Source organism: Opisthorchis viverrini (genome assembly GCF_000715545.1).
Source record: "Opisthorchis viverrini unplaced genomic scaffold opera_v5_1, whole genome shotgun sequence".
NCBI lineage: Eukaryota > Metazoa > Platyhelminthes > Trematoda > Opisthorchiida > Opisthorchiidae > Opisthorchis > Opisthorchis viverrini.
The window spans coordinates 1085926-1097929 of record NW_008751657.1 but is presented as its reverse complement, the minus strand read 5'-3'; the positions used below and the strand labels follow the sequence as shown (position 1 = coordinate 1097929).

The 12004-nt window shown below is 44.8% G+C and overlaps 1 protein-coding gene across 1 annotated transcript; it reads left to right on the top strand.

Annotated features, from left to right (window-relative positions):
* Window positions 1-1202: 1202 nt before the first annotated feature.
* Window positions 1203-11690, top strand: T265_12426 (hypothetical protein; the record flags this gene model as incomplete). The annotated part of the gene is made up of 8 exons (XM_009163842.1): window positions 1203-1330; window positions 1363-1534; window positions 2692-2804; window positions 2844-2901; window positions 4643-4824; window positions 5335-5581; window positions 7332-7377; window positions 11463-11690. 8 exons carry the CDS (start codon window positions 1203-1205, stop codon window positions 11675-11677), a joined length of 1161 nt encoding a protein of 386 aa, XP_009162106.1.
* Window positions 11691-12004: the final 314 nt, after the last annotated feature.

Genomic DNA, 12004 nt, shown 5'->3' with positions numbered 1-12004 from the left:
TTTTGAATAAAGGAATAAACGTCTATTAAAAAGCTGATTACACTCATTCAATCTTTTGTTGTGATCTTTACACCCGAAAAATTGGAATCGTGCTTCAATGTGACCAATTCAGGGATAGATGCTGAATGATATGTAGCGCTTCACTTATTTCCGAATTTCCATTCCACCCTCAGGTGTGACGTATGAGGTCAGCAACTCAGACTGGAATTGCTTTAGCCAATTCAACCGTTTGTGGTATCCAAAAGGTACATTTCATCCCAAGCATGTTGTGCCGGACCATAGAGTGCACTGTATTCTTGCATGCCTAGAAGGTGGAGATTTGAGGCGCCTTGACGCTTTTGACAATCCACTGGTCCCGATACGTGAGTGTATGGAGTATTGGATAGGATAAAGCTGTAATACACCAGGCGCCTCCCTAGCTCTCAATAAGCCTATGTTTGCTTATGAACCGCTCACAAGTAAGCAGTTCTTCACAGTCAGGAACAGTTCTTCCAGGGCGTTGGGTCCTGACTTGACCAGCTGATCAGTCGTTCGGCGATGAATTCGTATCAGACTGTGACTAGCCTACGGTGGGACGCCATATAATCAGTGATTATCTACCAGAAATCTTCCAGAACTTAAATCTCGTTTTCTTAATGAAGCATTTAAAATTGTGAAACCAGTGTTAAGGAAGTAATCGAGAGACGTCCTGTTGAACGTGTTCCGTATTCTTCGTACTACGCATGTCTGCGCTCTCACGCTTGGAACCCTTGATTGCCCTATCTGCCTTGCTGCGTCGCAACGATCTGCCGCAGTAACATTCTGGTTACGGGGAATCGGCGCCTCTATTCACCATAAAACCTTCCTGATTCTTTGTGTACATGTAATCCTATTTCCAGATTGCAAGCAGATTCCGATTGCTTCCTGTTGATTTCTTAGACTCTTCACCTCAGTTAACGATGAGTTTTTTTTATTCCAGCTCATTCACTCCCGGGGTTTTCTGTGGGTTTCCCATATCCACTCAGGAACATGCTTTCTGCTGCTCTGTCGACTCTTTCCCTCAGTACTCAAGATGGCTTAATTTTTTGCGCAATAAAGTAATGAATCGAATCTCCTGTAGCATTCACCTTTGTTTTAGTCCACAGGACTCCATCATTCATACGACATACAACCTATACAAGTAATTATCTGTTTAATTCTCATACCACTTCAGGTTTTCTGACATGTCATGTTCCGATGTGGTCACTTTCTGTTTTTCCCCCACCAGAAAGTATTTGGCTGTGGCAGATAGTACGAAGAAGCTATTTTTGTACAACTTTGCAGACAATGTCTGCGTAAAAATCGCTGACAAGTACGACCTAGTTTGCATTGTCACTTCTCTAGGGAAATCCCACGTTGTGCTGCTTGTGTGACATTCACTCAGGATGAACAGTTTATTGTCCTTGGAGAGAAGTCCGGAAATGTGTACAAATTATCCATTCCGGATCTGACAACCGGAATTAATCGGCCTAGTTTGGATCTGATGCTTGGACACTTGTCGATGCTGTCGGACATTGTAAGTCAACTATGAACGTCATGGTTCGTAGAGGCGAGATGGCTCAAGTGGTTAGAGCGCGAACTTACTGACCGGAAGATCCATGGTTCGAATCCGACCTATGCCTCTCGACTCCCCCTGTCTAAGCTCTGGCAACCTTGTGGTATCCCAGCCCTCGTGCTTCCCCCGGGGGGAATGGCAGTTAGGAACAGAAAGGGTGTTAAAGCTGAACAACTTTTTCATGGCTCTTAGGATACCACATAGTGCTAAATTTTAAGACCCCTCCTCGTTCTTTGTCGCAGTTTTGATAACTGATTTGTGTTATGTTATTCAATGTTGGCAATGGCTTCAAAAGCATTCCGTTAGCGAAGGGATGTCGTTGTTGCATGGGTAGATGAGTATTCATCCCTACCATGAACAATTTCACACACTCCACTGACCGTATGCTGCTAAGCCGTGTTTGGTAAGCTCCGAAATGTGTGATACCAATGGTGACCTGGGAGACACGTAGTTTTCTGCACATTTACTTTTCGTGTCTGGACACTTCCTGACAATATGGAACTGTATAGTGTGTGAAACTGCGTGGTGTACGAATTCAGTGTCTTGTTTCAGAAATGCCGCACTCATTGGCGCGTTCGGTCTCATCCGAGTACTTGAACCCCGTCATTAATTACATAAATCGTCCAGCTATAGCACTCAGTGCCTAACTGCCATGCCACCCGAAAGAAGCACGAGAGCTGGGATATTGACAAGTTGCTCAAGCCGAAGTCGAGGGTCATAATTCGCGTTCGAACAATGAACCTTCCGCTTAGTAAATTCGCGTTCTTACCACTGAGCCTGCTCGCCCCCTTACATAGACCTATGGTATTCATTGTTCTTCACTGAGGACTGATTTCGTTTCTGTGGGTCGACAACTCATCTGTGTGCCTGGATTCGCCACTATTCCCAGGCGAAGTGCAATTTTCAATAATTGTGGAACCTTTGTAAATAAGACAATGATCGTTTGGAAGTTTCTGTCAACTGTCGCCTCGTTGCTTGTATTCTTGACTTAATCTGGTGCAGTTTTCAACGTTAATATATGCAATTATCCATACGTTTTTACTGTGCCCATTACCAACTTACCACTGCACACCGAACTAACATAATTTGTGCCTCTTTTCATTGAATTTTGTTTTCAGGCAGTATCTCATGACGGCAAACTGTTGGCAACTTGTGATCGAGATGAAAAAATCCGTATCAGTCGCTTTCAGCAGCCATTTGTGATCGAAGCTTTCTGCCTGGGTCACAGTTGGTGAGTAGCCTTTGTTTAATCTGTCTAATCCACTTATAGCTTCATCTCGCAACTAGCTTTCCTTCCTCGATCATACCTTCTTGTATCCGCTGGCGGGGTGAGTATGCTGTGAAATTACAGACAATTTTCCTTTCTTGTTGGTCTTATGTTTAGCTTTGGTGACAGCCCATATTTGTGCTACTCTGCGACCATGTGTGAGGTGAACTTATAGATTTAATCATTTGGGAAGAAGCTAGCAACCGGACTCTGCGTGTTTGCTTGCTGATGGAATCTACATAGCCACCAAGGGCTCGCATGTAACAAATTTAGCCTACCACAAACCAAATGTGACCCTAACTCGTTGAACTTATCCAGCGGTCCAACCACTGTTGACCGGCGGATCCATCTCGGATGCCATGCTCCCCTCCTCGTTGAATTGCAAGTGCTTTCGATGCCGTTGCTTGTCGGGCACAGGAATGACATGTTAGGTATAAGTATCTAAGGGAAGGCCTTGAAACTTCTAAAAACGTTGCGCGGTAACTCCCAGCACGTGTCGATGGTAAGTTTTCAAGTAAGCTCATTTATAGGACTGTCGGATTAGTTAATCTGTTGCGTTTCATCTGGCTTGCTCACTGATGTGATCGTGCGACTGTATTGTGCTGATTTATCGGAGGGAACTCATTTTACACCAGCGTTCCTCAAACCGATTTGCCACGAACCCTTTCATCACCGGTGTAATTCGTAGATCGACAATTTAAGCGTACATTCACTGTGTAGTTGAGTTAGTGGTATTTGAGTAGTCAAAACCATCTCCTGCTCAGCGATCTGTCGCGATAAGTTATTCCGAGGGTTAACTGGATTGTGCTAACTAATCCGATGAAAATTTGGCCCAGGTGACTTCAAGCACAATGAATCGACCACGATAAGTCACCTTTTGGAATATTTACTACCGGATCCTGGTAACTCTGCCGTAAATGTACAACGGCAACTATCGGCCCGTCAGTGTTGACACTGATACTTCACAGCTGTTCAGGTTTAAAAAAATGCGGCGCAAATGACACGGCATTACCAGTTTTGTTGAGCGTCCTGGTGTGCATTTGCAGAATTTAAAATGCAACTGCTACCTTGAGCAGATTCAGGCGAAACCTCATGTCCACAAATGAATCAATCGACATTGTCGATAAATCCATGTACTTCGCTAACTGCATTGACTAATCTGGTATCCAGGCAATATCACTCTTTTTGTCAGGGATCCAGTCTCGATACTGCAATGTACTCTATAATTCGATTTGGATCATAGGCTTGGCCACTGTGAGCATAAGATGCCATTGAGTATCGGCGTCTTCAAACGTCGGATGGATAAGTGGAACCTGATTTACTCACGTCCTTCGGTTCGTTGCTCCATGAGACTGCATGGAAACTGTTTAGAATCGAGCCACGACCTAGCAGAAAAACGAAACTAACCAGCAATAGTTTTTGACGTTCTCTTTAGTGGGAACCGCGGGACGAGACACTAGTCGTTAAAAATAGATGTTGTATATGAGCAACTGCCCAGCCATCCACCACTGATTCCCTACTTTGACCAGTATATTATCATTATATGATTCGTTGTTCAACACTGCCCCAGATACACAGCCACTGCTTCCACACCCCTCCGTTTCTGTGTGAAGCCATTTCACAAGTCCATAGTTGGCGATGTCGGTTCTCCACCAAGGTTCCCTGTGTTTTTTGTAGTGATATCTTTAACCTCTTAATTTCCGTCAGCCCCTCTTATTCCTCTCCAGATTGATTCCTACTTTTTAACCCGGTACATGCTGGTCCGCAAGCGGCTTTCCATAGGCTGTTCTTTTTTCCTCTAGGATGGTTATCTGCGACTGTGGCAGTCAGAGACTGGAACGGAACTGTCTTGTATCCAACTAACCCTTGATGGGGAAACGAAAACGGTCGAAGATGAAGAGAACAGTTTATCCGTTGTTGACCCAGTTATTATTCACCGGTTGTTTATAGCAGAGACGGATATATGCGTATGCTCCTCGTCATCGTAAGTCCTGTCCCTTCCCTCGTAAGAGTTCTTGTAGCTTATGCTCAGGTTATGTGTCACAATGTACGGCCACCGATCGATATCGCGTCTGCTTTGCTTTCAGCTTTGATCTCACTTGTCTGAATATAATTGCAAAGACGACTTCGGAATATTTTTGCCAGGCTGGTCACTATCCTTTTTTATATTAATTTAACCGCATAAGCAGTTTTGTAACCTGTAAGGTAAGCTTTTCAGCTAGTCTTCCTGTAGACTGGACGTGTTTTCACAGGAGACTCACTTAAATTTACTTGCAGTTTGGGTTCAGATAGAACGCAAATTTGACGGGACTGCGTCTACCTGATAAGCCCCAAGGAAGGCTAAACTGGTCGTAGGGTGTTGGGGAGTTTTCAGCAAGCTTATAAGTGGTTCCCCATAGAATCTTTGGCATGGCTGTGTAAAACCCAAAGTGTGCAGCTTTGTTGTGCAAGAAACGTTCTCCTTTGAGGATTCATGATCTTCTCCGCCTTTCAGACACCCCGTTGCATTTGTTGTTCGAATCCATACCGGTCAGAGCAAGTTGGATCACTGGAGTACACCATCGCGCATACAAACTCCAGGGAATAGACCACTCTTGGACTCGGCTCTGTGTACAGTGGACAGCGGCAAAGATTATTCTCGGGTTATATTTATTGGTTTGACTTCAGAAAGCACGCCTCACCTCGTGTTTTGGTCCCTCAGTTCCTCGACACATTCCCCTGACTTATTTGATTGGAAAGAAGTGAGTGTTCTTCGCACTGTGGCATGCCTTTTCGGACTCTTCTTTTTAGTCCACCGAACTAAGTGCTTCGAGTGACCTCCGAATCTATTACACTTTTCCCCGTTTTCATTTGTCCTCCCAATTCTTCGATAAGGAACTTATTAATCTGGGCGTTTTCTACCAATAAATTAAAGCTTGATATGGTAGGACGTCTCTGATTTATTTTCAACCCATTGAGCTCTACTAAGGTCTATCAGTGTATATCAGCCTAATTATGTACCAGGTCCATAAACGGTCTAACCCATACAGTTTGAGGATAAGTATATGCATATGCGACCAGTATGTGCATGACCGGTCGTACCCGAAGTCGAACTTTTGAGCTAAAGAGTTTCGTTGAGGACCTGCGTATGCCCAGGCGCCTTGGTGGTTTTCCAAGTTTACAACTATGAACCAGTTGACAGAAAATCACCTTATCCCACGTCGTTGCAATGGGGAACCGTCGTCGTCCCACGCTGGCGATACTGTCACAACTAGATAGGTGCTATTACCGCGTTTCACTCACTGCTGACTGTAATATGATTTTGCGGTTAGTGAATATTCCAGGATCAGGGTTCCTTCCTGTGGTAGCTCGAAGTGGTTTGGAGGTCTGGATTTCGTCGGTTTTGACCGTGTTTTCAATCAGCCCGTTCATTCGCAGTATTTCCATCGGATATCATCCGTCAGCACCGATCGCTTTGTTAGACTGAGTGCTTGTGAGCGAGCCTGTCAAGAGTTGGATCACCAGCATCCTTATTCGCCGATGACCACGTTGCAACAAATCACTTGTCTCATACGATCCTAGTCGTCACTCACTTGGATTAGTTGAAGACGAGCGAAACTATTCAACTCAGATCGCGACGCTTTCGGAGCAGTTGATTGATTATTACAGACGTCTTTCGTTCTTGAATGACCCCTGTTGGAATTACATCCTGACCTGGTAACTTTACCATTTTCCGCTGACCGAAAATAAATGAGGTCATTCTCCTTTCTTTGAAAAGCAAAACTGTGGAAGGGAGTATGCTGTCTCGTCCACGTCTTATTTCGGAATGCTGCCCTTTAAGTCCATTCCTGCACCTATTTTTTGCCAGTCGTCATCATCATCATTGATAGTACTATCAAGCGAGAGCGCTGGTGTTTCACTGCCGTAAAGCCACACCAATTCGCTTGAATAAAGCCTTAGATTGGAAAGAAGAAAAAGGAATAAAGCAGAGCTAATATACAACAAACATACCAGCTGCATACACCATATGGGTAGCAACTGACAGTGTAAACGTCACTGACAATGGTTGGCCTCCCTGTCATCCCCAGCCAAGCACAGAAAGGGTCGTGTGTGGACTCCGCCCCGGGAGGCAAACAGCACTAACGAAATCCAAGCTTCTCGTGGTTCCCTTCCGCCATGTAAAGTTTTTAGTACTTCTGGCTTTCCGCCACTCCGAATAAGGCACAGACAACAGCGTTCATCTCGGTAGGCGGTAATTCGGCATACGTAAAAAGTGGCCCAGCCACCTCGGCTTGCAATGCTGGATGCATTCTATGGACGAAGCACCGTCTGCTTCCCTAAAGTTTGGATGTCAACCCTCATCACAAAACATTATGTAATTCTGTATCACTTCAATGTTTTCCATGACTCGGCAGTGTTTTTCTGGCATTATACACGATGTTCTACGCAAGAAAACCTTGGTGTTTCCAACGCTGACTGAATATAGTTTGTCCCGCTTTGTTTCCGCTTCAGTTGCAAGTTGTCGATCCCATCCCGGAATCTCTACTGAAACTACCCGGTAAGTGTACTGTTAGCAACTTGCATCCAACTGCATATAAAGTGCCGTAAAAGCCACCCCTTATGTGGACTAGCCTTTCTCGAAGGTGGCCGTTTCCCCTAAATTTTTAGTAGTTCCCAAGTAAGTCGGGCCTACTAGCTCGTACTCTATCCGTAAGATAGCCACATGTGATTTGTCTATTCACAATGTTGTCAAGTATTCACAGTTCAGGTGCACCACCTGGCTGTCGTTCACCCAGCTTGCCAATTGCGTGGCACAATTTTCGTCAACAATCAAGTAAACATCGTCAGTACGCGGTTGTGTGGGTATTTCTTTCCCGTCTGCTTGCGTTCCCATACTCTCTAGAGACTGATTTCTCCGTTGGCTGGTTACTTGCAGGGTGAATTTCATGTAATTTGACTGGCCCATCTGGAATCTGAGCTGTGTTGTCTTGTTTCCTTGGGCCTGTTTGGTACGCTGGATAGCCTTAGTTCAACAGTTCGGTTCCTCTGTTCTGATTGTCCCATTACCTTGTCGCAGTGTGGTCTGTTCTTCCTATCTGTTTGGTTGAATGAGCACCCATTTATCTTTTGCTTCGATTAGGAATAACCCAAAGGGACGCGAATCTCGGAACTCGTAACAGTACAAAACTAGAGTACATTGTACTCCTAGAAATCAGCCCAAAAATATGGGTTTTATATGTGGATGACAGTCGCTGTTATAATGCGTAAACTGTCACGAACGAATCAATCGCTGAACGTGTTCACTGACATCCATATTTCCGATGGAAATGCGCTCCTAGACTTATTGGTCACTAGGACAACAAACAGCCAGCTGCAAACCGAAGTATACACCAAGGAAACACACATGGATCAGATCCGAACTACCGGGGTGACTACTCGAACTACCACAAACAAATAGCATCCTAAATTTATTCAGTTGAATCGAGGTGATGATGTCCATAATACAATTCAGAAGGTATATGCACTAATAAAGGTTTTTAGTATAGTTGACAATGGTAAGATGCCACACGCATAAAAATAAATACAATGCAAAACGGAAGCAAGTGAAAAGAGGAACTTATCGTCTGTGAGAGTTCCTTGGTGAAAGTCCGGACGGCGGGAACGTGTTTTCTCCGCAGCATGGCTGCTACACGTGTTCCATAATTGACCGTGGACTTGTGGAGAGTGGTTGACTTATTGCTCTCTGCGCGCGCGAGTGTGTGTGTTGGACGAGTTGAATGCCTATTTATTGTGTGCAGTGTGAAGAGCTGGGTGTACCTTCGTGTTTGATACTTGCACGAACATGAATACAACTTGACCTGATGTGGTTGAAGCTCGTATGCGTTCATAGCGCGTGACGCAAGTGGTAGCCGAGTGAGCAAAAATGAGTGAGAAGTTGTAGTATACAGGTTGTCGGCTAAGTTTGCATGTTGGACACGTGGTTTGAGTGTTTGTGACGCGTGATCTGATGAGTGACCTCCACAAACTACAACTCAACAGAGTCGAAGAGGGTTATTCCAAAATAATAGCTACCTAAGAAATGTCATATGAGCATACTTGTGAAACCAAGGCAAGGCTACTCTATCGACACAACCGGTAAACGGAGCGACTGCGCTTCGATGCTTCAAAAACATCACCGAAATGATTGCATGGCTGTATTGAATAGCAGTTACCCTCAAACCTAGTCATGAGGAAAACCCTTCAGGCCAGGTGGAAGACTGAATTCAGTAAAAACAAAAACTAACATCTACAAACTTTATTGTAGCTACTGGGACAACTACTATTCTAATTAATACTGAACTTCACTAAAAAACTGTGTGGGAAGGTAAACAGCAGGACGATACCAGCTAGACCTATCAATAGGGGGAAAGAAAACTACCATAACAAACCAAATAGGGGGACAAATAGACAACAATGCAGAATTACTTGGGTTATTCAATGCTCTTCGCATTTTTGTGGGGGCAGATCCAACAACAGCTGCGTCTTCTGCGTACTGTGTATCCGTGAGGTAACGCTCTAGATACATTTCAGCCCCGCAATTGTCAGAACCTAAGAAGTAGTCTTCCTTGATCATATCGATGGCAAAGTGGAAGAGAAACTGGGGCACAAGGTGAGCCTATTTGACACTAGTGAACTTAGTGAGCTCAAGTGTGAGGTTGCCGTAGGTTGCCGTACGGTAGGTGGCGCTTTAAGGAAAACCAATAATTCAGAGAGATGTCTTTGCTCCCTATACATTGCAATACTGTCCGGCGTTCAGCAGAAGTGAAAGAGCTTTCAAGTTAGGAAAGGCGACCACTTTTTGTTACTGGAACCCGTATTGCTGTCCCAGAATCTGCTGGACAGAACCTAGCAGGATATCCAGGGGTCTATCTCACTCTCTGTGTTCAGCCTGCGTGTGAAAAACAAGAGCAGAAAACATACTGGATGTCACAGCTGCCCGACCAATGGTATTTACGCGGTGTTGACGTATCAACTGTAAAGACAAGCTTTCACTGGCCACAAGGACTGTCAATCTTCCCTTGGATTTTTCACTGGTTGATATTTTAGGGGTCTGTGTGTGCTATCATACTCATTGCCTCCCTAAATGGAATTTTCATTATCAATCAGGATTAATGATCTAAACTAATCCAGCGGTCGTTTTCTCGTTTCGAGGAAGCCAGACAAAGCACTGCGAACATGACTTTTGCATTTTCTTACGTATTATCGACGTGCTTGTTACCAGTATTGTGCCGTTTCACTTCAGAATAATTGAGCTAGCTCAGATCGATACTGATGAACTGTGGTAGTTCTCCGGAGTCGCGAAAACCTGAGAAGAATCGAATTGACACTATGACGTGATCGGAATCAAGTAAGGTGCCCCAAAAGGAACGGCAGTTTCACCTTTGATGGCTGGTACTCATGTGTTTCAAATGAGTCCTTGGTTGAAATGCCTTTGCTGGCCGCCAGGTTGCACAGATTTTTGGCGTTTTGTTAATAATTCGTACTACGCACAACTAGAAGAGTCGCTCTTCGTTGTCATTGCGGAGTGCACTTCGAGCGAGCAATGCCAATGGATGTCGCGTTATCCAATTGGGGAACGACCTGGTGAATATATTAGTGGGTTGGATTGGATACATCAGCCACATAGCTGGAGGTCATGTGATTCAAGAATATTTTCTCGTATGATCGGAAGGAGTTGGGGAGTAAGATCGATCAACAGGTGACTATGAGGGCAAACGACTCCTTCCGTTTGCCCAGGTATCCTACTTTGAGCTCGTGACTCAGGAATCCAACCCGAAAGGCAGCGGAAGGAGAAAGGGTCTTGTTTGAGGCCCTCCTTTTACCTCTGACTTTGAGGCGTTCTCTGCAAGGCAGTGGATGGTAGAATTCTCCCAGAGGACTGTCTGGAGTGGAGGACCTGATTGTTGAGTCCTCTTAGCTTCATGGGACTGGCTTAGCCGGAAGGCGAGGGATTAAGGTGTAGATGCTGCTTCACATGGCGCTTACAGCTGTATTGGGCTCTCTGTAGGCTTCTGACATCATTGTAGAGGTTCCCGGCGGTCACATTCAACCTTTGGGCGACCGTAGGGTTCGGTTTTCAGGGTCAAGTTTTTTTGACCCATCCTCCCTCGAAAACCTGCATCACCCGTGCCACGTAAAGATGGTATTCGTCTGGAGGAAAACCTTACTACGACCTTACATTCAGACTACCTTGCAGTTGGGATTAGGCGTACCAAGTCATCTCACTGATCTTTATCTGTTACTTTTTTAAACTCCCAGCCTGATTGCATTGTATGGAACACAGTTTCAGTCATTGTGACGCGCGCAATCGTTGCAATACTCAAGTCCAACCGTTAAGCTGGCAGCTTTTGACTGGGCTCATTACTTGTTAATAATATAGCCTGGGGCTTCTAGTTAGATGAGTAGCGTGGAATTACTTCTGTCTGTTCCCACTCCGTTTTCTAGTTTGCACTATGGTTGTCTAAGTCGGTTGCGATTCTGTGTACTGGAAATTCCTCTTCGACTGCGTGAAGGTTCCCTTCAGTTCACTTTATTTTCCATTAGCTGCATTTATGATAGTAAATGAACTGTGTCTAACACCACCGTTGTTGCGTTATTTGACAGATCCGATACCACGTTTAGAGCTGCTCAGAAGCTTGGCAAAACGGGAAGCTGATCGATCTATGATTGAAACTTACGAGGAGAATAAACGAATCCGTCACCAAAATGTATCGGATCGTCGCCTCCGGCATCAACAGAAACGGCAAGCCAAGAAGCACCAAAAGCAGTCCGTCTCTCCCGGGCATTGTGCCCTTGGAGTAACTTCAGATATTGTATAATATACACTTTCAGCTGCACTTTGGCTACATTCTTGGACCTCCACTCGATTTTTTAGTTGCCCCAGTTCTCTCGGTCAGAAGGACCAGTAACAGCAAGGAAAATAATTTGAATAATCTAACTAAATACGCCGCACCCTTTGGTATGGTCTTCACACATGTGGAATGAAGAGTACTGCCACAATTGGGTTGGATCAAACCCAAACCTTATACGTGTTAGATAAATTTGTGTACCTGGGCAGTTGTTTAACTTCCGGTGTACTACCTGGAGAAGGCCGAAAGGCCAGTACAGATTTTTCCAAACCAATGGCGGCGGCGTGACGTCAGTTT